Source organism: Jaculus jaculus, chromosome 1 (assembly GCF_020740685.1).
Source record: "Jaculus jaculus isolate mJacJac1 chromosome 1, mJacJac1.mat.Y.cur, whole genome shotgun sequence".
Lineage (NCBI taxonomy): Eukaryota > Metazoa > Chordata > Mammalia > Rodentia > Dipodidae > Jaculus > Jaculus jaculus.
This window is the reverse complement of record NC_059102.1, coordinates 126335039-126362028: the sequence shown is the minus strand read 5'-3', so window position 1 is coordinate 126362028 and position 26990 is coordinate 126335039. Positions and strand designations below refer to the sequence as shown.

Sequence of the window (26990 nt, the reverse complement as noted above, 5' to 3'; positions counted from 1 at the left end):
GCTCCAAATCTAAATATTTGAAGAGCTAAGATCCACATATGAGAGAGAACATGTGACATTTGACTTTTTTCCCCCCTCAGTTAGGGTCTTGCTCTAGCCCAGGCTGACTTGGAGTTCACTATGTTGTCTCAGGCTAGCCTTTAACTCACAGAGATTCTCTTACCTCTGCCTCCCTAGTGCTGGCATTAAAGGCATGTACCACCACATCCAGTAAAAGATGATTTTCTAACCAAACATGAGAGCAGTCTTGGGAAGATGGTTCAGTGGTTAAAGCCACTTGCTTGCAAGGCCTGCTGGTTTGGGTTCAGTTCCCTAGCACTGACGTAAAGCTGCTCATGGCCCAGACTTTTTTGCACTGGCAAGAAACCCTGTGTCAAACAAGGTGGAGCACCTGTGCCCATGCTTCCCCCCCCCAAAAAAAAAATTAAAAACATGAGAGCAACACTAGTATATAGGTACAAACATAAATATTTAGAGGGCTATTTGGTGGGTATAACATATCCATTTATCTAGACAACAATAGTAGCTTCCTTCCTTGGGCTTATGGTCTTCACAGCCATGGGCTTTTGACTTGGTTTTTGGTACCAGGCATCTGCGATAGGTGCTGCTAACTGGCATCCCCTTGTAGAGGGTGATGCAGAGTCCCTGGCCATGCACTAAGTGCCATGTTACTACTTTCTTCCTTCTCACAAGACATGCTCTCAGTAGGCAGAGTAGACCACCTTTTGTCTTCCTTTTCCTTTTTATTTTCGAGGTAGGGTCTCACTGTACCTCAGGCTGACCTGGAATTCACTGTGTAGTCTCAGGGTGGCCTTGAACTCACAGTGGTCCTCCTACCCTTGCCTCCCAAGTGCTGGGATTAAAGGTGTGTGTCACCATGCCCGGTTTCCTTTTCTTGTCGATTCTTTCTTTGTCTTTTCCTCCTTCCTCACCCTCCCCTCTTTTTGAAACAGGGATTATTATGTAGCCCAAACAATCTTGAATTCATGGCAATCTTCCTGCTTCAGCCTCCCAAGCTCTGGGACTACAGGTCTGGCTAGATCACCTTTTCTCATATGATGCATTTGAAGCAACCAGGGAACTAAACAACGAGATGCTGGGCCCAGGGTGGGGCCAGGGCTGCAGAATCTGAACTAGGCCAGCTCTGCTCTTTTGCGTAGAGAGCCTGCCTCACCACACTGCTGATGTTCTGAGGTCCACTTAGTGCTTATAGAAGTTCCGGATGAACTTCTGTGTTCATCTTTGACATAGTCCATAGCACATTGGAGAAGTGCTATGGAGAAGTGTCTATGATCTCGTGGCCTGGAGGAAAAGGAGACACAGGTCTCAGTGGCATGGGTACCACGGACATCTGCCTCATACCTACCTTTTGCCCCTACAGCATCACACTGATCACATCATCTGGCCCCTAGGCACTGAGGTCATATGTTTGCTATGCTGTGCAGGACAGCTGGAAGAAAGTGCTGCTACTCCCCGCAGGGCTGGGGACAGGAGGGCTTTAGGGTGATTACTTTTTTTTTTTTTTTAAAGACCAAATTTCAAATGGTCAGATTCGTTGTCTGGTTCCAATTTCTTTTCTTTTTTTAAATTAATTAATTATTTATTTGAAAGCAACAGACACAGAGAGAAAGACAGATAGAGGGAGAGAGAGAATGGGCGCGCCAGGGCTTCCAGCCTCTGCAAACGAACTCCAGATGTGTGCACCCCCTTGTGCATCTGGCTAACGTGGGACCTGAGGAACCGAGCCTCGAACCGGGGTCCTTAGGCTTCACAGGCAAGCGCTTAACCGCTAAGCCATCTCTCCAGCCCTGGGGTGATTACTTTTATTTGTCCACCCTGATGGGTTTGGCTGCAGCAATAAGGATGTGTTACTTTGGCCGTTTAAACAGGAAGTCTGTTTTTGTTTTTTTTTAACTATACCTTCCCTTTTTAAAAAAAAAAAATTATTTATTTAAGAGCGACAGAGAAAGAGGCAGATAGAGACGGACAGAGAATGGGCGTGCCAAGGCTTCCAGCCACCCCAAACAAACTCCAGACGTGTGCACCCCCTTGTGCATCTGGCTAACGTGGGTCCTGGGGAATCAAGCCTTGAACTGGGGTTCTTAGGCTTCACAGGCAAGCACTTAACTGCTAAGCCATCTCTCCGGCCCACCTTCCCTTTTTTTTTGTCATTTGTTTCTTTTGAAATTGTATTTATAAATGTTGCTATTTAAACAAAGGATGTAAGATGAAGGCTTGGGCCATTAGCTGTGTTACCATCTGGTTCTTTCTTCCTCCTGCATCTTAGGAGACCCACCCTGCTGGCCCCTCTGAACCTCTGCTCAGAAGGGGATTTAATCCCAGCACTATGGAGGCAGAGATAGGAGGATCGTGATGAGTTTGAGGCCACCCTGAGACAACATAGTGGATTCCAGGTCAGCTTGGGCTAGAGAGAGACCCTACCTTGAAAGAAAAAAATAAAAGTAAAGGATGATTGTGGGCCGTGGTCACAGCTGCTGCCTGAGTAACCCTTTTCTGGGTGTCTTGTAGTGGCTTCACCATGCTGTGATGCTGTGACCCAGTCCAGTGGAGAAAGTGACACATGGCTCCCAGCACATTGGATGAGTGCTGTGGAGAAGTTGAAGTTGATGCTCTGATGGCCAGGAGGAGAAGGACACACAGTTGGAGCATCACTGGAGGGTGTCCACAGGAAGTGACATTTCACATGTGAAGAAAGAGAAGGTGCCAAAAGTAGATGATGGTGGTATTAGGGGCAAAGAGTCACTCATACTGATGTTAGAATAATCTTTCCAGAAAATTTCTACAACGGTATTAGGATGAAGAGCCAGCTTCCATTTTCCATTGGAGAGAGAAGTTTGGAATTGCCTGCTGGGCTCCTGCAGCCCCTGGACATCTTTCATTCCCAGGCCCAGCCACATGGACAGGAGCCACTGCCAGGAATGGGGCCCAGAGGAGGCTGGTAGGAAGGTAGTTCTAGTGTAGAACACGTTCACAGGCTCTGTGATTGTGGGTTGGTGTCCCTAAGCTCCCTCCTTCAGACTCAGCTGCCTTTGTCTGACCCTTCCTTGAAGAACTGCCTGCTGGTGTTCTTCAGTGGGTGGAGTGTAAGGACAGGGTGTGATCTTCCAGAAATCACTTTCTGAATGCTGTGGCCTATCTGTTTGGAGCCTGCAGGGGGAGCTGGGCTAGAGGGACAGAAGTTTCTCCTGGGTGGCTGCTTCCACCTGGCTCCCTGCTGAGTTCACTCTGAGCCGAGCATTGCTGTCTTCCCTACATGCTCCCAGGCATCAGTCTGAGCTGAGTGCCTTGTGTCCCCCAGCCCCTTGGGGAGCTGGCAGCTCCCAGGCATTTGGTACCATCCTGGCACCTTTTTTTTTTTTTTTTTTTTTTTTGGAGCAGAACCAGGTGGCTGAGGAGCGATGGGTGGCTTAGCATCACACCCACTCTGACCATGCCCCCCTCTTGTATCAGGATGAGGGGAGTAACTCATTCACCTGTAGTGAGAACATGACTTCCATACTTGTGCTGGGGATGAACTACTCCTGGGACAGGTGCTGTGACTTGCACTTACCCCACAGAGGTGGCTTTATTTAGGGAACTCTTAGACAAAAGCCTGGCACCCCAATCCTTTTGGTGGCCAGTTGCTGCTCTTAGTGGATCCCCACCATGGCAACATGAGAAGGATGCTGTCTGATCTTCTTGGAGCTTAGAGGCAGGAGAATCCTGGTCAGTAGAGCCAGGATTCAACCCACAGCATCTAGGTTCCCAAGCCCTGTCCCTATGAGGGTGATGGAGATAGAATGACTATTGTAGGACAGATTGCCTGGCTTGGCAGGAAAAGGAGGCACCTGCCTTGCAGAGTGGTGGGTGCTTCAGAGGACCAAGCACACAGCAAGCTTACTCAGCCCAGCCGGGCTTGAGGGTGAGGGAAGGGACCATATTGTTGGTCATGGCGAAAGTGATCTATCATGTCACCCATACATGTGTCTCAGACACCACTAGGATTTGTCAGGAGGCCCTGGTTCAGGGCAACACAGGATCTTATAATTAGCTATTGGAGATGGAATGGTTCCTCCTGGCCAGTCTCCTGGGTCTTACCCCAGACACTCCCATTGAGGCCCACCCCACCTTCGAAGAACCCTGGGCTGAGGCCTGGCACTCTGTTATGAAGGCAGCAGAGTTGTAACTGGCGTGAACTATGGATCTGTGCTGCCTATCCTGGCTCTTGCTCTGCATCTGTCCTTTGCAACGGAGTGTTGTCAGTTGCAATCAGTTGTGATTGACAATAGAAGTTAAAAAGGGATTTGTCTTTTTTGTGTGGGGTGGGGGGATTGAGGCAGGGTCTTATTGTAGTCCAGGATGACTTAGAACTCACTCTGTAGTCCCAGGGTGGCCTCAAACTCACTGCAATCTACCTACCTACCTCAGCCTCGCAAGTGTTGACATTATAAGCATGTGCTATGACGCTCAACCTAAAAGGGAGTGAAACATTATATATCCATGATTTAAAACTGAAGCAAGCTAACTAAATTCCACACTGACCCTGATATTCAACTTGTACATAGGGCAGATACATTTTCATACGCTGGTGGATCTTGCCTCTCTACTTTCTGGGTACTGTGGGATAGGAGTGGTCATTGAAGTGATTAGCCACTAGGTGGCGGTGCAGCACAGGCAGAGACTCAGCATCCCCTCCCCGGGGATCCTGTGAGTTATCCGTGAAGTGCAAGCTTATGGAAGTTTATACCTACTTTTCTTCCCAAGGTGCTATGTTGCTCAGAACTATTTTTCATGCCTATTTAAAAAGAAATCAGACAAAATTGAAATGTACAAAATATAAAAATCAAAGTGACATACAGTAATTCCTTTAAGTGGTAATAGTATTAGCAGCTGTGTGGTTCTTTCACATGTCTTTGTAATGTATGTGTGCATGTAAGTCTTCTATGGCATGTGCAGTGTCACTTTCTTATGAGGAATTCTCATATCCCTCTGCTATGTCAATGAAAATGCCTGACCCTCCCTGCTCCACCTGTCTACTTTCCCTGTTTTTCCTTTATCATGTGTCACCCACTGACACTTGTATAGGATGACATCTATTGTCTGTTTCCCTCATTAGCATTTAAAGAGGGGTTCTGACCTTTTTCTCGATGCTGTACCCCTGGCACCCAGGGCAGTGCCTCATGTGTATAAGACATTGGATATGTGTTTCTTGAATGGTTGAGCATGTGGGTGGGAGTAGCCATGACTGTGCTGTGAGCATCTTCTCTGTCAGTAAATGTTGATGCCCCTTGTCTGTCACCTGCAGCTCACATTCCATTGTGAAGATGCTGGAAGCACAATCACGGTTTCCAGTGTCTTCCTGCTTTCTGCAGGCAGGGCTGGGCTGTGGTCAGTCACTTCCTGGCTCAGGCACCTGTGTTGATGATCCTTGCTCTGCTATGTGCTCTGGGGCCTTGTGCTTCCAGCCATCCTGTGGATCTGCAAGCCACCAAGGTTGCTGGTGCTGCACTGGCTTCTGTCTCACTGAGGAGGCGGTGGAGGCTTAACAACTCTTTGTCCATCTGTCCTTCAGACATCCAGCCAGGGATTTGGAGACTCTTCCATGTTAATTATCTGTCATGTAACACCACAAATGCCATATCCTGGTTTATTAATTGTCTTTCATTCTCTTTATGGTCCTTTCTTACATAAAAGTTAATTTTTTTAATGTACTAACATCTACCAGGGGATGTAGAGAGGGCTTAGCAGTTATGTGCTTGCCTGTGAAGCCTAAGGACCCCAGTTTGAGGCTTGATTGCCTAGGACCCCTGTAAGCCAGATGCACAAAGTGGCACATGCATCTGGAGTTCGTTTGCAGTGGCTGGAGGCCCTGATGCACCCATTCTCTCTCTCTCTCTCTCTCTCTCTCTCTCTCTCTCTCTCTCTGTGTGTGTGTGTGTGTGTGTGTGTCACTGTCAAATAAACAAACAAACAAACAAAAATATCTACTAGGAGAGCTGGGATTGTGGCTCAGTAGTAGAGCATGTATCTAGCATTTGTGATGTCCTTTGGTTCCATTCCCAGCACCAGAAAAAAAAAACAAATAGAACACACACACACACACACACACACGCACACTTCCCCAAACAAACATGGGTTAGCCAATAGTTCCTTTGGTTTTATGGCTTTTGTATGACCCTTAGGGAGGACTTCTCTCCAAGATTATAAAAACATATTGATCTGTTTTTCCTCTTGTGTTTTAATGCTGTTTTTGTTTAAATCTTTATCCCATCAAAAATTTATCCTTATATGTGATATTGGATAAAGTTTTAAGCAAATTTCTGCTGTTCTTAACTGAACAATAAATTGATTCATCAACATTTATAAAATCATACATTCTCCACTGATTGTACATTAATCCTTCTTACACTTGCTCCTGTGTTCTGGCCTGGTCCATGGATCTCTTTATTCCTGTATCATTTATTGATGGTGGCTTCCTGGCAGGACAAGGCCCTTCTTATTTTGCTTTTTCCCCTTGAGAACTTTTCAGCTATTTTTAATCATTATTCCAGGTAAAATTTTGAATTAATTTGTCAAGTTCCAAAAAGAAGCCCCTGAGGATTTGGAGTGAAGTTGCATTTATTTTATTTATAGATTAATTGGGAAGACTTGATGGCTTTACAGTCTTGTCTCCATGGGAGTGAATTTTATCTTCTAGCATGATCTTATAAATTTTTTCAAATGATGTAATTTCTTTTAATGTTCATTTCTAGGCACCTTTCTGTTCTGTCAGGGGTTTTAGTACCATTATATTTTCTAGCTGGTGATGTTAGTACAGAGGAAATGGTATTATGACTGGATATCTAAGACTCATAGTTTGTCCAATAGTTCCATGTGCTTCAAGCCTAGAGATTCTGGTTCCTGGAGGTCATCCTTCCTTTACAGTGAGGAAACAGACTTTTCTTGTTTTGTATTTTATTTCTTTGGTCATTTTAACAAAAGGTGGAGAGGGGAAATCAAATCTGTGGATGTGTTTCATTGTCTGGCTTTGTTGAGTTTGTTGTGTGTCATGTTATAGCACTCCTTTCTCTGGGGAATGTTGCTCCAGCCTCTGTACACAGGGCACATCCTCGAATGCTGACAGCCTTTTTCTTGCTCCTGCCGGGATGGCTTTCCTGGGCCTTCTCTGGCTGGCTCACTCGCCTTGCTTTTTCACTCTCTTCAAGTGGGAAGTGCCGAACTGTCATTTCCAGGGCAGGAGCTCAGGGCTGTTTGTCAAGGAGGCCCTGCTGTGTGTGTCTCCTATCTGACAGTCTACCCCTGCCTCCTTTTAGACTTCTTCTTCCTCTCATAGTTGCTTTCTACTATTATGCTCCCATACATATATGTTAAGTTTAATTGAGATATCTTACATGAAATAAAATGTGGAATTTGTGTTTCTGAGTTTGCCTTATTTGCTTAACATAGTGACCTTCAGTCCAGCACTTTCCTGCAAGTGTCGCAGTTTCATTCTGGGCTGATTCCCTATCTTGGTGGTTGTGAATAGTGCAGCAGTAAGTATGGATGTGCAGGTCTCGCTGTGGTGTGTTGACTTAGAGAGCGTTGGTATATACTCAGGAAGGGTTAACTGGATCATATGCTAGCTGGTTTGTTTTTGGTACTGGGTATTGAGCCAGGGTCTCCTTCATACTAGAGAAGCCAGCAAGCCTTCAACCAGTAAACTACCTCCCCAGTCTTTTTCCTTTTATTTATTTGCAAGGAGGGAGAGAGAGAAAGAAGAAGAGAAGAGAGGAGAGATGGATGGGGGAATGGGAGAGGGAATGGGCATGCCAGAGCCTACAGCCATTGCAGACAAACTCCAGATGCATGCACTACTTTGTGCATCTGGGTTTATGTGGGTACTGGGGAATCAGACCCTGGTGGTTAGGCTTTGCAAGCAAGTGCCTCAACCACTGGGCCATCTCTCCAACTGCTGTTGCTGCTGCTGCTGCTCCTCCTTCCCCCTTTCCCCTCCTCCTTTTTTTTTTTTTTGAGACAGCATCTCACAAAGTTGCTCAGTAAGTAACTCACTCTGTAGTCCTAGACAGGTCTTGATCTCATGATTTTCCTGCCTCAGCCTCCTATGTGCTGGGATTACAGACCCAAGCCACTAGACCTAGATAATATGGCAGTTCTAATTTTAGTTTTCCACTGTCAGCACTGACTTTTGTAGTGGCTGCACCAGTTTACATTCCACCAGCAGCGCATAAGGGTTTCTCTTTTCCCATATCCTTGGACAGCATTTGTTGTCATCAGTTTTCTTGATGATCACCATTCTGCCTGGGGAGAGGTGAATCTCAGATGGTTTTATTCTGGCGCACATCAGTGCCTTGACCTGTTGCCTTTCCTTAGGTCCAAAGCAATGGTGTTAGCCAGTCATGGACTGGATCCTCCAAGTGCATTTATATCTAAATGACAACACATCTTCATGTCTCTAGGTCTGTGTGGACATGCTCACAGTACTGTTGGGCACTCTGCAGGGTGTGATCTTGGAGGCAGGGAGAGGCTTTCTTACTTTACTCCTTTTACTCAGTTTATATATGCCTACTATGCACATGTCTTACTTTTATTTTCAATACTCAAGAAGTCTTTCTATCTGGAAAGGCTTGGCATACCTGGACTGGGCTGTAGGCTCCTAAGGGCAAGAATGAACTTTCTCCATTGACAGATCCGCAGCTTCAGCTCTTAGAGGCAGCCTTACTGGGGCCAGGATCACCTGCTGTGGGGACACATGGCTCACTGCTGTTTGAGCTGATCCCCATGCAGCTCCATAGGTGCTCAAGAGGATTTTATTTTATTTTATTTTTGTTTTTTTTTGAAATATTTTTATTCATTTTTATTTATTTGAGAGCAACAGACAGAGAGAGAAAGAGGAGGGGAGAGAGAGAATGGGCGCGCCAGGGCCTCCAGCCACTGCAAATGAACTCCAGACGCATGCGCCCCCTTGTGCATCTGGCTAACGTGGGTCCTGGGGAATCGAGCCTCGAACTGGGATCCTTAGGCTTCACAGGCAAGCGCTTAACTGTTAAGCCATCTCTCCAGCCCTATTTTTTTTTTTTTTTTTTGAGGTAGGATCTCATTCTAGCCCAGGCTGACTTGGAATTCACAATGTCTTCTTAGGCTGACCTCGAACTCATGGTGATCCTTCTACCTCTGCCTCCTAAGTGCTGGGCTTAAAGGCGTGCATTACCACACCCAGCTCTCACTCTCATTTGATCCCATCTCCACAGTTGCTGTTGATGACTACTATCTCCAGAGCCAGCCTTCTAACCAGGTGTTGCTGACTTCCATCCTCTGTGAAGTCTCAGCCACACACGGCATTTTGGGCACAGCAATTTCTCATCAGTGCATTGTCTCAGAGAAGCCAGAGGCACTGGTAATTTTTCTTGAGCTGTTGGCAGGTGGCCTGGCCCCAAAGCCAGTGTTGCCCTGCCGGGAAAGTGCTGTTAGCACCAGCAAGACTGATGTGCTATGGCCATGCTTTACGAGTGTCTGTTCTCATAGTCATGTGGCTCTTAGGGTGACAGAGTGAGTAGAGGAGGCGCAAGCTGAAGGGTGAGTGCTTCTCGTTTGTCTTTGACCTGGCTTTCTTGCCCACGACCCACTAAGGAGCAGCATGCCCCAGCCCAGCCTACTGAGACGGCATATCCTATCCCACTTGGGCTTCCACTGACCATGTTTGGGATCCATTTTCATACTTGTCCGCAACATTTGGAAGAAATCACCTCTTGTAATTGGGCATGCCTGGGTGTGTGTATTTTCTTTGAAACAGCCTTCCTCATCTTAGGAAAAAGTGATTACTCTGCCTTCTTACCAGGGTCTGCTTTGGCCTGTCTCAGGCCGTTTCTTGGTTTCCTGAGCCTGAAATGTTGAAGGCAAGTTCTGAAGGCCTGGATGAAGACCAGTGTGCATCTGGGCTTTCCCTTCCCTCCCTGGGAGCCCACACACACAAGACCAGACTCTGCCGTGAGCGTTGAGACATGGGGCTGCTCTGTGGTTCTGATACAGCTGCCACGTTCTTAAGAAGTTACGTCATGAGAACTGCATTTGCTCTTGCAGTGTTTGGGTTTCCAGGGAAGCATTAGCAGCAAGAGAGTGTATCTGCACATGCATGTGTGTGTGTGCATACATAAGAGGAGAGAGGCAGAAGGAAGGGAAGAATGGGATTTTGGTGTGGTACAGGCTAATTTGCCTATACCTAAAAAACATGTATGCCTCTCTCTATGCCAGCTGCACACAGCCAGTGCAGATCTATAATGATGTATCCCATATTATAGTTTAATCCATTTACTCAGGCTCCAGTTTCCACATCTGTAAAATGGGTTTTTAAAAAGTACACACAAACCAAGCATAGTGACACATGGCTTTAATCCCAGCGCTCTAGAGGCAGAGGTAAAGAGGATCACTATGAATTTGAAGTCACCCTGAGTCTACAGAGTGAATTCCAGGTCAGCCTGGGCTAGAGCAAGACCCTAACTTGAAAAACAAACAAACAAAAATCACACAGAAATCTCTCTCCAAAGCCTGGGACAAAGTTAATGTATGACAGTGTGTCTAGTGGCATTGAGGTCTAGGGCTGCCTTCAAGCTCCTTGAGGCACAGGGCTGGTTGGAGACCTCTGTACAGAGCAGGGCTTGGGAAAAGCTTTATATCTGAACAGTTGAGGGATATGCAGAGAAGACCCTGCTGCTGCATTTGTAATGTCAGGACTTCCCACGACCACACAAGGCTCCTGAGAAAGCCTCTTAGTTTTGTTTGCTGTGTGTCTCCAGCATCTGTGGGAACCTGGGATAATACAGGCTAGGTTAATGAGATGAGGCCTCTGTTGCTTGTGCTGATGGCATTTTGCACCCACATGTCCCCTCGAAGCCTGACATGTTCCATGTCCCAAGTTCCTTCCTCTGACTTGAAGCACTTCCATTCAGGCTTCATACCACATTTGACTGCCCAGTGGTACCTGCTTTGATCCCCAAGGACCCCAACTGCCCCTTTTTTATGCTCAACAGAAACTAGATACACACACTTCCACACAAAGCCAAGGTGAGTGTTACGCCTCTGCTCAAAACTTTGGAGTGCATAAGGATTCCCAATGTGTCCAGAGAAAACCTAGACCCTTTTTTTTTTTACAGCCTACAGGTCTTTCATGCTCTGCCTAGCATGTCTGTCCACTGCCTTATGCTCAGTAATAGCCATGCCTTCTGCTTTATTATAACCTTGCCATCTCAGGGCACCTGTGCCTTGGGGCCTTTGCACTCCTGTTTCCTCCTTTAGACATTGTATCTTAGGGCTGAGTGGAGCTCATTGCCACAGCACTTCCCCAGAATGCTAGGAGCCCTGAGTTACATCCCCTTGCATCAAAATAACAACAAACCAAAACACCTCCCCTCATAAATATCATGCCCTTGGAGAATTCTTCTTTGGCCATCCTGCCCAATACTGTCCCTCCCCCTTCTGCTTTACTTCCTCAGGTCTCTTGTCAGTATCTGAATTAGCGTTTTTTATTGTGTGTTCTAGCACTGCGGTAGTGGGACCTGCTCACTTCAAGTCCTCAGTGTCTAAAGAGGGCTTTTTTTGCTTAGGACATCTGTGAATTTGGATAGGAAAAATGTATCTTTATTTCCAGTAACTTCTAATTGAAATATAGCACTTCTTTCATTTATTAATATAGACAGTGAATCACAGTAGTCCTACCAGAGCAATGATTTTTTCCTTGTCACAACAGCAATCACATTTTCATGTCTATATTCACAATGACTTAAAAATTATAGTCATTATTAGTCCTGAAGATAGATCTTATTATGTAGTACAGTAATAAATATGTATATCCCTTACATGATAAAATACATATTACTGTATTGAAAATGTTTAAAAAATAATTGGATAATTACATTTAAATTTCATTGATTGCCTATAGAATTAGCAATATTTTTATTTATTTATTTGAGGTAGGAAGAGAGAGGCAGAGAATGAGTACACCAGGGCTTCTAGCTGTTGCAAATGAACTCCAGACATATGTGCCAACTTGTGCATCTGGCTTTATATGGGTATTAGGAATCGAACTTGGGTCCTTTGGCTTTGCCAGCAAGCCAAGAGCCTTAACGCTAAGCCATTTCTCCAGCCCCTCCTGTGGAATTTTAAGCATTTAAAAACCTCTGAGAAGGGACCCCTCCCTCCCAAGGTCCAGGGCATAGAGCAACTAAGAATTTCTGGGTAGAACAATGAATGAACAGTGGGTGGTCTCCTTCCCCCTTCCCCTATGTCTTCAGGGTCAGGTTCCTGTGGGTTGTTAAGAGCTAGCTTGGCCAAAGTGTTCAAGAGACCTCATTGGACCACCTAGTGCTAAGCAGCAAGACCATAGGTGCTCTTCCCACTTCTGTGTGTGTCTGCTTCCTCCCACCCTTCCTCACTGACCACTGACCCTGTACAGTGCTACTCTTTCCTCCCAGGGGTCAGCATCTAACTTGGCTGACCAACAGAGACAAGTGTCTTAGGGCTCAAGTTCCCTGGTGACTCGATGGCCACCCTGGTGTAGTCAGTCTGTTATTTTTAGGGCCCTTCCCTGGGGTCAGGAAGTAGTGCCCTAGGTGGAGCTCAGAGGGGCTGATCCTGATGAGAATCTGTACTTTGGTACAGATGCTGCACCCAGGACCCAAGCTGGATGGGTGAGGTTTGCTCTGGACCTGGCAAGGATATTCTTTTTCTTTGGCCTTGTTACTTCTGTGCATGTGAAATATCACTAGTCTGAGAGTCACTACCCATAAACTAGGCTTTTTCTATAATGGTAAGGAGTCAGATGGAAGTGAGTGCTGGGTCTTTCTTTCCAGCTCTGTCTTTCCATGGAAAAGCACAGTGGGTCATACATGGCAGCTATAGTGCTTCCTCTCTAGGTGGTCTGGGACCAGGGCAGGTCTATCCTCTTGTGGGGGGTCCCTAGGATTGATTCCCTGGCCTCTATGAGCCTGCTGCCCACTGCCTGCAACCCTCTTCCCAGCAAAGCCATTCTTCTTTCACATTTAAAATTAATTGTTTGCTTGTTTATTTTAGCAAAAGAGAATAGGAATAAAATCAATAGAAGCTTATAGGAAATAAGGGTAAAGTTAACTTTACCAATAGGTCATAATCTTAATTGCATATTCACTGGGGCCTGGTGAGCATTTTGTGATGGGGTATTAGGGGTTCAGGAAACTCCTTGAACCCCAAACCCTAAGCTCGTTTCTAATTTTAATCAAAGAATTGAATAAAAAGAAGACCGAGGATTATTATTAAATTATATTTATTGAGGGAAGTACAGAACCAAGGAAAGACACCCATGTGGCTAGGTATCTCATGTGGAGGGCCTGGAAAAAAAAGCGTAGAAAGAAGAGAGAAGGAGCTCCTGCCATGTGGGGAACTGGAGGGGATAAAGGGCCCCTCCCAGCTGGGCCTGGGCCTGGGCCTGGGCTGAGCTAAAGGAAAAACTCACCACCCAGCTAGAAGTTCCCCAGTGGTCCAAGAGTCTGCCCTCCCCTTGCAAAGGTATTTTAGTGGTGGGCTGTCTTTGGCTCAGGTGAACCAGAGGGACAGCTGGTTGGTTAGGGCTAGGGGCTATTTCAGGAAACGGCTAGCTCTGACACCAAGTTCTGGGGCCTGAACTTGACCAACTGCAATGTTTAAATCCTACGAAAGACCTCCCTCCCAGGAGGGGTACTGGTTGTGGAAAAATAGGTGTAGGGAACTAGGCAAGAAACAAATCAGATTATCTTTGATTTCTAGCAAGTACAGACTTCCCTGCCTTATTTACTTTCAGGGGTCCAGTTGCCCTAACTGTACCCCCCTCCCATTTTCACAAGTATTTCCTGAACTCTGATGGGAGGCATTGTCAGGATCTGGCACACTGGTGTTACCAGGGTTTGAACTTGCGGGGCCTATCCCCAAGTTCTGAGCAGTCTCTGCTTCCTGGGCTGTAGTGGAGATGAAGTGAACTAGGTAGATGATGCTTGGCAGTGGGTGCTGCCACTGGTGTGTAAAGTGAGACACCTACATGTGCCACCAGATAGGGCAGGAGGAGGGGGTGGGCTGGCTCCATGCTTTTGTGGGAGAAGCAGTGGTCAGTCCAGGAAGAGGGCTATGAGTTGCCATACACATGTAGATGGACAAGTAGGGAGAGAGGAAGGGTCCTGTGGTTTGGGTCATGCTCAGCAGGTTGAGGTCCAGGCCTGGCTCCCCTGGGGAGACCCAGCAAGGGCCAGGCACATGCACATGGGAACCAAGCTGCCTCCCCTTTGGTTTGGGGCTGGACTGGCTGGGCTTGTGTAGTGCCTGTTATGTTCTTTGTCAGTCTGGTTTGAAGTAAAGGGCCAGGTAAGGGGCCTGACCTTGCTTATTGCTGGTGAGCCCTTGAGCTGGGTTTACTTTTCATCTCAGGTTGGGCCCCCCCATTCTGGAGCCTGTGGGCCTTTCAAAAGGGTTTCTGTTGGAGGGTCATGCCCACCCTGTGCCCAGGAGGCTTTCCTTGGCTCCTAGGGCTGCTCCTCACCTCTGTCCCATCTCTCTGCATAAACAAAGCTTAATAAATACTAGGAATAATTAATATTTCCCTTTCCTGTTTATCATGTGCTAAAATACTTTATTATTTACTTGATCACTTCCAAGGGAATATTAAGTGGGCCAGGTCAAATCCCCATTATGAGCCGGGCGTGGTGGCGCATGCCTTTAATCCCAGCACTCGGGAGGCAGAGGTAGGAGGATCGCAGTGAGTTCAAGGCCACCCTGAGACTACAGAGTTAATTCCAGGTCAGCCTGGGCTAGAGTGAGACCCTACCTCAAAAATCAAAAAAAAAAAAAAAAAAAAATCCCCATGATGAAGCAGAACTCATGGTGCCTCACTTATGGCTTAGACATTCTAGAATCTCCATTTCTGGAGCTATGTAGCTGTCACCATCCAGTTTTAGAACACTTCCATCACCTCAAAATGCCCTTCTGTCTGAGTGCAGTTGTCTCCCCAATAGGCATTTTCATCTATAAACTTGGTTTTTCTGGTCATTTCCTAAAATGGAATCATACAGTACATTCTTTTGCCTCTGACTTCTTCCACTAGTGCAATGTTTTTGAGGCTTACTCGTGTTGTAGCTTGTACTAGTTTTCATTTCTTTTTATAGCTGAGCAGTGTTGCGTTGTATGGCTAGATCACCACTTATCTACACTAGATGATAGACATTTGAATTGGTTCCAGCTTGTGGCTGTTATGAATAATGCTGCTGCAGACATTCTCTGCATGTCTTTGTGTGGATGTATGTCTCCATCCTTTTAAGGTAGATACCTAGAATAGGATTATTGGGTTGTTTCAATTTTTCAAGAAGCTGCCTAATTATTTTCCAAAGTGGGTATGCCATTTTGCCTTCTCAACAGCAATGCACTAAAAGTTTCATTTTCCCCCATTCTTACCAACACTTGCTATGGTTTATATACATATATTTTTCTTGTCCTTTTCTCAGGCTGACCTGGAATTCACCATGTAGTCTCAGGATGACCTTGAACTCATGGCGATTGTTGCAGTTAGGTTCTCATTGCTTGTAGAGATCACCCAAATAAGAGCAGCTTGTGGGGAAAAAAGGTTTATTTTGGCTTGTAGGCTTGAGGGGAAGCTCCACAATGGCAGGGGAAAACGATGGCATGAACAGAGGGTGGACATCACCCCTGGCCCACATAAGGTGGACAACAGGAACAGGAGAGTGTGCCAAACACTGGCATGGGAAAACTGGCTGTAACACCCATAAGCCCGCCCCCAACAATACACTGCCTCCAAATCTCCATCAGTTTGGAACCTAGCATTCAGAATACCTAAGTTTATGGGGGACACCTGAATCAAACCACCATAGTGATCTCCAACCTCTGTCTCCTGAGTGCTGGGGCTAAAGGTGTGCACCACCGGCACCACACCTGGCTTGTTTTAATTTTAACTGTCCTAGTGATTGTGGGGTGGTGTCTTCATGTCTTTTTATTTGATTTGTGGTGACAGGGAACATAGCTTTGCTTACAATAAAATTAAGAAATGAGTGTTTTCAGTCAGTCAGTTGTCCTTGCTCATGAAAGAGGAGTTTGCTCCCTGCCCAGCTCAGCTTTTCCTCTTTACCTAGCCTCTCTTTCTTCTTCCTTCTCCTCCTTTTTTTAAAAAATTATTATGAAACTTACTAAGCATCTGGAAATGTTAAGAGCTCCCTCATTGTCTTCTGATCTGGATTTAGCAACTGCCAGCTTTGCCCCATGGGCTTCATCTCTGCTCGCTCCTGTCCTGCTGCCCCATGTGAAAGTGACCAGCCCTGGGCATCTCCTGCAGATGAGGGCCACTTCTACCACTCTGCTCTCACCTCTAGTAACATCAGCAGCAGCTCAAGGGGTGCTACTCAGCATCCACCCACCTTTCCCAAGTGGACTTTCAAATGCTGCTTTTAAGTTCCTCTGAGTGTTCTGGGGAAGAGGGTCAGGTACAAAGACCACAGGACAGAGCTGAGACAACTAATGGAAAAGGAGATAGCATGTTTAACTAAAGCCTAAGAAAGGAAAGGAGATAGCAAACCTGAAGCAGCTAAGGGCAAGGGTGTGGGCAAGAGCATTTTTTTTTTTTTTTTGGCTACTGGACTCTGAACCCCATTATGCTTACTACTATGTGGTATGTCTCATGACCATGGGCCTTTGGGCATTCAGTGTGTCAAGGGTACTGATACTGTCTGTCCTTCCTAGTGACTTCTGGGCTGGATCTTGACCTCCAGGGCCAAGTTTCTTATCTATCACAGACTCAGAAAGCCCCAAGTCAAGTGCATTGTCCTTCCTTATAAATCTACCCTGCCTTCTGTGTTTCTTCCCTGATGAAGGACATACCTTCCTTCTGGTACCTTGCCACAGCTACTCCATCTTAGTCCGGTTGCTCTTGCTTGCCCCCATGGCAAGTTCTGTGGACTCTGTTCTTCCTGCCTCTTAGTCTATCTTCTCTGACTTCATTGCTGTACTATGGTCTAAGGACCCCACCCCCATTTCTTCCTTCCTTCCTTCCTTTCTTTCTTTCTTTCTTTTTTTTTTTTTGAGATAGGGTTTCACTCTAGCTCAGGCTGACCTGGAATTCACTATGTAGTCTCACAGTGGCCTCGAACTCATGGCGATCCTCCTACCTCTGCCTCCCGAGTGCTAGGATTAAAGGCATATGTCACCACGCCTGGCAACCCCCATTTCTTGCCCTGATAACGATACTTGGCTTCCAGCTTGTTTCTCTGTTCTCCTTCTCCCTTGCTGAAAAGCTACTCCAGGGGTCTCTGTTCTGGATTGTTATGTTCTCTGAAGGTACACACAGTGCGAGATCAACTGGCTCTGTGTTGGGTCATCTAGACAGAATAACTAGACATGACCTTCAGGGGGCTAAACGTGATTTGATGGTGGGATGTCAGTTTTACCACATGAAAAATGAGCAAAATAAGGCCTCCTTCAGGATGCAGGGAGGATTAGGTGAATTAGAAGAGTCAGGTGCATGGCACATGGTATGGTGGGTGTTGAGTGAGTAATCTGTGGTCCAGGGTATTCCTAGTGACACAGTATGATGTCCAAGGAAGCACTACTGGCCCGTGTTCTTCACTGTGCCTCTACATTCACACAGAACACAAACTCTTGTGCCTTTGAGAGCCAAAGATGTTCAAGTAGTTGCACAGACCAAGTGGGATCCAACATGCCTCTGTAAGGGGCAGTCATTACTTAGCTCAGCCAGAGGCCAAGCAGGGATATGGGCCTGATGCAGCCAGAAAAGTCAGAGAGGTAGAATTCTGGGTAAAATCTTCCAGTTCTTAGATGTTGGTAATTAATCTAAAAAATACTATTCTCTGTATGAGCCATACAAACTACCTCTGTGGGCCACAGTTAGTGCCAAAGCCACCAGCTTGTGATCTTTCTTTGTAGGTGTCCTGGGGGATCTGCTGGGTGCTGGAGCTTCATGGACTTGGTGTTGGATCTTATGAGCTCTTTTGCCTTGCAGGACTCCTCAGGCAGGTTATGTCACCGGCAGAGGCTGCGTTGAAGCTCCCTGTGGCCTGGAGACTATGTACAAGAAGAATGGTCTGATGGCTAGCGTGTTGGTCACCTCCGCCACTCCACAGGTATGGAGGCTGCCGGGTGAGGGCTGTGAGTGGGAGAAACTGTGGCAGCAGGCCGGGACCCATGAATACCAGCCTTCTTTAGTGATCCCATTCGCCATTCTAGGCGTGAGACTTGGGAGCCAGTCAGCCCTGCGGATCAGGGTGTTTTCTGAAGTCGTCCTCTTCAAAGAAACACAAATACCTGCTTAGTACAGCCATGGCAAATGCCACATTCCAGTTTGGTGGCAAGAAGGAATCAGACCTTTCTCAGGAAAAACCGCTGCTGATTATAAATAGTCCATGCATTTCAAAATGAAGTCAGTCAGAAGCCATTCCAACTGGCCTGTGTTCTTATTTACCTTGCTTCATAGGACATGGCTGTAAGGACCAGTGGTCTGGGCCAGGATCCCTGCAGGGGGTTTGGGGATTTACTTTCCAAGCTCAGTAGTGGAACGGACACAGAAGGATGGGTGTCATCTGAAGCTGGTGCCACCATGTCTAGGACATAGTGCTGGCTGCTTTGACACATTGACAAGGCAGGGTTAGGCCCTGAGCTCCCCTTAAGGGAGCTTTTGAGATGGCTGTGGACAACCAGTCAGAGAATCAACAGGAACAGGAGAGTATGCCTCATATTGGCATGGGGAAATGGCTATAACACCCATAAGCCCACCCCCAACAATACACTCCCTCCAGGAGGTATTAACTACCAAATCTCCATCAGCTAGGAACCTAGCATTCAGAACACCTGTTTATGGAGGACACCTGAATCAAACCACCACATTCCACCCCTGGTCCCCATAAACTGATAATCTTACATGATATAAAATGCAATGCATTCATCCCATTTTAAAAGTCCCCATAGTTTTTATCAATTCCAATGATGTTCATATATCCCCATAGTCCAAGATCTTTTAACTGAGCCATAATACCAGAAAATAACCTCAAAAAACCCATAATGGCACAGAATAAGCATTCACACTACAAAAGATGGCATTGGGCATAGCAAAGAAATACTCAAGCAATACAAGATTTAAAACAACCAGGGCAAACATTAAACTCTGTACCTCCAAGTCTAACAACTGTACTTAGTGACAAATCTCTAAGTCTGATAGTTCTAATCAGCAACAAGTCTCTGGTATTCTAATTCTGCCTCTCCAGCTAGGCTACTCACTGTCCTGGAAAACTTCATCAGGGCTGGCAGCTTTCCTTAACAGCCATCTTGTGGTCCTGGCATCTCCACTGGGTCTCCACTGCAACCCATGGTCCATCCCCATGGGTCTCCATGCGGGCATCCAGCAAACGTGCTTCACACTGCCCATGGCCATTTCCAAAACACAAGGGCATTTTGCAAACTCAGTGACCCTCTCTTTCCTGCATTTTTTATACTCCACAATACCAGGTAGGGTGCCAGTTTGTTAATCCAGGGGGGAATAAATCAGACTTTGAAGAACAGGACACTCCTTGAGCACTCAAGCCCCTTCAAAAGAGTCTATATTCTTCCTGTTGCCCCAGTGCAGGTCAGCTGGCCTAGTCTCAAAGGTTGTAATCTCTCAGTTGTTCCCAGAGATTTTTCTGTGCCATATCCCTTGCTCACACCAGTTCATTTTTACGCAAAGCAATCCTCCTGCACAACTTCTCAGGACATGGGCATAACAGTAAGCCTCCCACACATACTGCTAGCCCACTCCAGGCAAAGCTTTCTTACCCTCATAAGCCAAACCTCACAGTCTGTACTTCTTACTGCATTCAGGTCTTTCAACTCTGACCAGAATAGTCCATCAAGCTGTACTTACAGCACTGCAAGCCATCTCTTAGGCCAAGGTTTCAAATTTTTCCACATTCTTCTTGAAAATTAGCTCCAAAGGCCACAGCCACACAGTCAGTCAGGTATCTAGCAGCAATCCCACTACTTGGTACCACTTTACTGTTGCAGTCAGGTTTGCATTGCTGGTAGAAATCACCCAACCAAGAGCAGCTTGTGGGGAAAAAAGAGGTTTATTTTGGCTTACAGGCTTGAGGGGAAGCTCCACAATGGCAGGGGAAAACAATAGCATTGAGCAGAGGGTGGATATCACCCCCTGGCAAATGTAAGGTGGACAACAGGAACAGGAGAATGTGCCAAATACTGCCAAGGGGAAACTGTCTATAACATCTATAAGCCTGCCCCCAACAATACACTGCCTCCAGGAGGCATTAATTTCCAAATCTCCATCAGCTGGGAACCTAGCATTCAGAACACCTAAGTTTATGGGGAATACCTGAATCAAACCACCACATGTGAGTGCTGGGGAATTGAGCCTGGGTCTTTAGGCTTTGCAGGCAATTGCCTTAACTACTAAGCCATCTCTCCAGCCCTAAGATAGCTTTTGATTCAGAAGTCCCCTTACATGAGGGTTTGTGGTAGGGGTGAATGGGGAGGGGTTACAGGAATGTTCTAAAACCTAACATCCTAGGAATGGACTCCACTAACTAGAGGAATCAGATATAAATGCTGGGTGTGGTGACACACTTGTAATCCCAGCAGCACTGAGGAGGTGGAGGTAGGAGGATATCTGGGCTTTCTGGCCAGCCAGTCTAACCTCACTGGTGAGCCTCAGGCCGCTGAGAGACTCTTCCTCAAAAAGAGGTGGATTCATGCCACATTAGTGCTGATCTCAGAGAAGGTTCTTTTTGAAGTTAGTAGTGTCTACTAGGAAGAGGCAAGACTTGCCAAAGTGCTGAGAATAAGTGACTGTTTAGTACTAAAGGAGACATCTCTATCACATACCCCAAGGCTCAGAGAATACTGTGGAAGTGGGGGCAGAAAGAATGTAAGAGCCAGAGAGAGAGAGAGAGAATGGGAGGAGTGCTTAGTTTGGAAATCTGTCTTCCAGACAGACATGATGTGGCCACTGACTTTATGGCCTCACAGTGATTCTTGTTATCTGAACAATATTGAGTCCATTGATACTCGATCAAGGATGAAGAAGGGCACATGCACACGTGTGCGTGTACACACACACACACACACACACACACACACACACCCCAAAACAGAAGTAGTAGGACTGGTTGGAAAGAAGTGATGTTCAGTTGAAGATGATGAGGGTGGAGGACAAAAGAAAGTAATGCATGGGGATTATGATCAAAATACATTATGTAGGTGTGTGATTATTGTCAGTAAAGTTGAAAGAACAGAGGTAGGTGGCATTCCTGAGGATAACACTTGATGTTGTCATCTTGCCTTCACACATATGCATACACATATACTTATGCCCACACACATATGCTCACACCGATATGAACACAAATATATGCTGCAAATATCCAAGATGTATATGTACACATGTAAAAATCAAAACACAAACAAAAATGCATTTGTACTGAATATATGCAGACTTTTTCTTGTCATTATCTAAATGATACAATACAGCAAGTACTTGCATAATATTTACATTTCATTTACATGGCATTAAGTATTAGTCACGTAGACATGGTTGAAATATGTGGGAAAACATGCATAGGTTATGTGCACATACATACTATGAAAAAAACTTAAACACCTGCAGGTTTTGGTATCCTCAAAGGGCTCTGGACCCTATACTCCGTGACTACTGAGGGTTGACTGACTGTATGCACATATAGTAAGCACCCATATTGAATGAATGAATGAATACATGCATGTAAATTGAAGTGCCTAGCAACTCTTGGGGAATGAATGATACATTTACTCCTATACAACTCATGATTTAGTGCTCATTGTATTTCAGGCATTGTTTTGAACATTCTCCAGGCTTTCTCTCATGTACCAGTAGCTCCATAAGATACCATTGCTCATGCCAGTATCTGGATGAGGAGCTAAAGGCTAAGAGAGGTGAAGGCGTTAGTTTTGGATCCCATAGCTAGCCACTGGATAGGGTCAGACCTAGCCTCCTTGACTCTGGAGCTGGTTTCCTGCACTGTCATAGAGGGGATCAGCCCTGCCAGGCTGACTGGGGTGCTTCTTGTGAGGGAATGCAGCATGCAGAGCGACTTCCAGTTCTTCATCTGCACGTGGGCTTGGAAGGTGGAGCTGGATGTCAATTCAAGATGTCTCTGGAATAGTGTAGTGCTTTCCAGCTTTATTTTTTCTCTCCCCCCGCCCCCAGCTTTATCTTGACAGATTATCCTTAGGTAAGAATGCCTTTCTATATGGGGAACTTTAAAAATACTCCACTGAGCCTTCTGTAGGTCTCCTGAGTCAGCATCTCGCTTAGCTTAGGTAACACAAGCTGCTACCCTGGGATGTAGGGCTATAGGGATGTAATATCACCATTTTACACATGATGGGGCTTCGCAACATGAAGTCACTGCCTGAGGTCAGGCAGCAGCTGGTGTGGAGTTGGCATTCTCTGTAGAACTGACTACAGAGCTCTAACCCAGCATTCTGTTGCCTTTAAGACCAGCACAGAACAGCTTCCCCCGAAGAGCCCTCCAGGACTGGGTCTGAGGAAAGGAGCAATTTATGTCCAACTCCTCTTTGTAACTCATGTTATCAGTTGTAATAGTTTTCCTCATTGGCCTAAAAACATCCTAGTTTCTTAGTATGAGTGCAGCAGTTTTCAAGATACAGTCATTTTGCAAAGAGTAAAATAAAGAGGATTTAATAAAAGCATATTCCCTCACCCCTACTCTTAAGATGGTGAGATTAGCAGAAACCACAAACAACTTCTTCACAAGTTGAGACAAATAAAACCCTTTATGAATGGAGCCAGTTTATGTGAATGGGACCAGTTTTAGGTGGTAAGCCTAGTGCATTCTCAAAGGAATGAACTAAAGGGAAGATGTACCCAGCATTCTGTGACCCCAGTGTTGGGTTTCATGAACTCTACCACACTTGAGGAATTTCAGCTTGTTTCTTTGTGGGAACCCCTGTCCTCTGATGCAAGACTCAGCATCCGTTACATGAGACTGTGTTAACATAGTCTTCATGACAGTCTCCAAAGTGGGGTGGTTCTCTCAGCTAGTAAACCAGGGGGCTTCAAGTTCCCTGTGGCCCATGTATGAATTAAGTCTTTAGAGCCATCACTACTTTTTGTTGCCTGTGAATGAGTGTATATGGTATGTTAATGTGTGCATGTATGTTTATATGCATGTACACATGTATGTGTGTGGGTGTGCATGCATGTGTGCATGTGGAGGTCAGAGGATGACATCACATGTCTTCCTCAGTCACTCTCCACCCTGTTTCTTAAAAATACTTTATTGTAGCCAGGCGTGGTGGTGCATGCCTTTAATTCCAGCACTTGGGAGGAGAGGTAGGAGGATTGCCTTGAGTTTGAGGCCACCCTGAGACTCCATAGTGAATTCCAGGTCAGCCTGGCTTAGAGTGAGACCCTACCTCGAAAAGCCAAAAAAAAAAAAAAAGAAAAAAAAAGAACAATACTTTATTGAATTTATTTACTTACTTATTTGAGAGAGAGAGAGAGAAGGAGAAAGAACGAGATTGAGTGTGGCTATCCCAGGGCCTCCTGCTTCTGCAGATGAATTCCAGACATGTGTACCACCTTGTGCATCTGGATTTATGTGAGTACTGGGGTATCAAACCTGGGTTGTCAGAGTTGCAAGCAAGTGTCTTTAACCACTAAGACATCTCTCAAGCCCCAACACCTTTGTTTGTTTGTTTGTTTTTGTTTTTCGAGGTAGGGTCTCACTCTGGTTCAGGCTGACCTGGAATTCACTATGTAGTCTCAGGGTGGCCTCTAACTCAAAGCGATCCTCCTACCTCTGCCTCTCGAGCTCGAGTGCTGGGATTAAAGGCGTGCGCCAGCATGCCCAGCTTCACCTAATTTTTTGAGACAGGGTCTCTTACTAATTCAACTAGACTGCTAGCCAGTGAGTTCCAGGGATTTCCTATCTATACCTCCTCAGCATTAGGATTAGAGGAGTACACTGCCATCTTCTGTACCTAGCATTTTATGTAGGTGCTGGAGATTGAACTCAGGTCCTCATGTTTACTGGAAAAGTGCTTTACCCACTGAGCCATTTCCCTGGTCCCTCCAAATGGGACCCAGAAAATGTAAAGGTTTCCTGCAGCAACTTGTTCTAAAAAAAGAAAACAAAAAGGAATGGTGAACTTGAGGTCACATTCAAAATACAATAACATAAACGATCTCCTCAGACTTTCTTAGACTGTTATTTCAAAGAGAATTGGGCGGGGTCTTCCCCTTTCTTTTATGGTGTTAGGGATGGACCCCAGGCCTCAAGTGTGCTGGGTAAGTTAACCCAGCTGTAATTCTTTATCACTATCACACCAATGGCCCGAAGTAGTTAGGGGTAGTGAACCAAGGGACATGTTCAGAGGTTAGATAGAAAACTAGGTTCATGTTCTAGCTCTCAGTTTCACAGGTGAGAAACCTTGGAGAAGTAACATTGGCTCTACTTGCTTATCTGTAAAATGGTACTAATAATGTGCAGAAATAAAGAACCCATGAGATACCCAGGGCTACACAGGGTGCCTGGCATGGAGTAAAGTGATAAACAGGAGGTGCTCTTCGTTAGATGAACCCGTACCCCTTGCACCCTCTGTTCTGAGGATGTCGCAGGCAGCAATTCCAGGCCAGAACACTTAGGCAGTGCTTCTCTCTGTCTTCTCCACAGGGCAGCAGCAGCTCAGACTCTCTGGAGGGCCAGAGCTGCGACTATGCCAGCAAGAGCTATGATGCGGTCGTTTTTGATGTGTTGAAAGTGACTCCCGAGGAGTTTGCCGTAAGTGACACAGAACTAAATGGGGTGGTGGTACTATGGCCGGATGTGTTGTAGTTACCCTCTTGTTGTTGGGATAAAACACCTAAGCAAAAGCAGCATATGGAAGGAAAGGGTTTACTTTGGTTAAAGTCTCAAGGGATGTTTAATCATAGAGAAATGGGCATGGCAGAGCAGAGGCTGGGCATCACATCTTGTTACATCAACTGGGAAGTAGCAAGAATGAGCAAACTGAATACCCAGTAGACTGGGCTAGTAAACCTCAAAGCCTGCTCCCATTGACACACCACCAGTATTGTTTCCTAGACTTTTCAGTTGTAAATTTCATGTATTTGTTATTTAATTTTTCTTACTTGTATTTACTTGTATTTTCTACAGGGTTATGAATCTTTTTTTTTTTTTTTTGCAGTAATAGACATTTTCATTTTTTTCCAGACAGTGTCTCTCTGCTGATCTGACAAGGGATGGTACCTTCAATGGAAGAGAGCTGGCCTCTAATTTTGCCATGTCTTAGTTTTCTCCTTTGGGATTTTGTATGTTGGATGGTGGTGGTGGCAGGGGTTATTGGTTTTGGGATGACCTGTAGCTTGATTCTGAGCACTGGCTAAGAGTCCTGTTTTCTCAGCAGAACTATTAGTGATTCTCACCATGCCCATTCCTTCCATGTCTCCTATGGTGTGGAGGCTTAATCTCCCAGAGGAGCACAGGAGTGGCTAGTCCCTTTCAGTGCTATTGCTGTGGGTTCCATGTTTGTTTTGTGCCAGGCCATGCATGACCTTCATTGTGTCTGAGGGGTTGATTTAAAACTTGTTTAAGGGAACTGGGGAGATGGCTTGCTAAAAGAGCTTACTTACCAAGCCTGTCAGCCTGGGTTCAATTCTCCAACCACCCATTTAAAGCTGGACCTCAAAAGTAGTATCTGACATTTGTGGTGGCAAGAGATAATGGGCCTGCCCCCTGACACATATGCATATAAATAAATTTTCTTTTTTTTTGAAGTAGGGTCTCATTCTAGTCCAGGCTGACCTGATACTCATTTTGTGTCCCAGGATGGCCTTGAACTCAGGGCAATCCTCTTCCCTCTGCCTCCTGAGTGCTGGGATTAAAGGTGTGAGCCACCATGCCCAGCTACATAAAATATTTTAAAAATGAACTTAAAATTCTTTTTAGTGGCTCCTCCTTCTCACTAGAATGAGCATTTAGCCTTCCTCCTGACGTGCCCCCACCTGCCTCTTCTCCTGACTGCCTGGCTCAGCTGTCTTTCCTTCTCTCACTTACAGCATTCTCCTGCCTCAGCTTCCTTTAGCCCAGATATCCACTTAGCCTCTGTTCATGTCAGTCCTCAGTGAGGGCTTGCTCTGGGTTAATATAGCTGTCATCATTCTCTTTCTTCTTTCCCACTCTGTTTGTTTCAGAACAGCCATGGACCTTACACCACTCTCTGTATGACCTTCATGTTCTTTTTCATTGTGTGCCTCCTCAACTATGTACTCCTTAGGGATGGAGAAACAGTCCCACAGTCCTGGCATCTCTTGGGTCTTCATTGCAACCCACAGTTCATCTTCATGGCTCCATACAGGGATTAACCCTGCTTCACATTGCTGCATCTCAGCAGTTCCTAGAACTCTGTGTACTCCATGACCCTTTTCTCACATACCTTATGCTTCCAAAACCAATACAAGGTGGGCAGCATAGACAAATTTGTAAATCCAGGGGGGAATAAAGCTTGACCTTGAAGAAAAGAATATTCCTTCACTAGTCTTTCTTCAAACTCCCTCATTTCAAAAGAATTTGCTTTCTTACTAGCTTGAGTCTTCCATGGGTTGGATTTCTCCCTCAGGGAATCTCTTCCATTGTCCCACTGAAAAGCAGCTGGCCCACCTCTGGTCTTTTTTTATTTTTTCTTTTCAATATTTTTTATTAACATCTTCCATGATTATAAACAATATCCCATGGTAATTCCCTCCCTCCCCTCACTTTCTCTTTTGAAACTCCATTCTTCATAATATCCCCTGTCCATCACAACCAGTGTCTGTTTTATTTTGATATCGTGATCTTTTCCTCCTATTATGATGGTTTTGTGTAGGCAGCATCAGGCACTGTGAGGTCATGGATATCCACATCACTTTGTGTCTGGAGGGAGCACATTGTATG

At 45.7% G+C, this 26990-nt stretch overlaps 1 protein-coding gene across 7 annotated transcripts in view; it reads left to right on the top strand.

Annotated features, from left to right (window-relative positions):
- The window catches only part of Ralgps1 (Ral GEF with PH domain and SH3 binding motif 1), a 325831-nt gene that overhangs the window by 50105 nt on the left and 248736 nt on the right, over nt 1-26990 (top strand). For 6 of the 7 annotated variants that reach the window (XM_045148120.1, XM_045148126.1, XM_045148088.1 and 3 more), the window contains exons 2-3: nt 18014-18134; nt 24732-24839. In XM_045148120.1, the coding sequence (XP_045004055.1) occupies nt 18078-18134; nt 24732-24839 (165 nt within the window). In that variant the 5' untranslated portion in view covers nt 18014-18077. The remainder of the gene's footprint in view (nt 1-18013; nt 18135-24731; nt 24840-26990) is intronic. The other variant, XM_045148099.1, reaches the window with a different exon arrangement.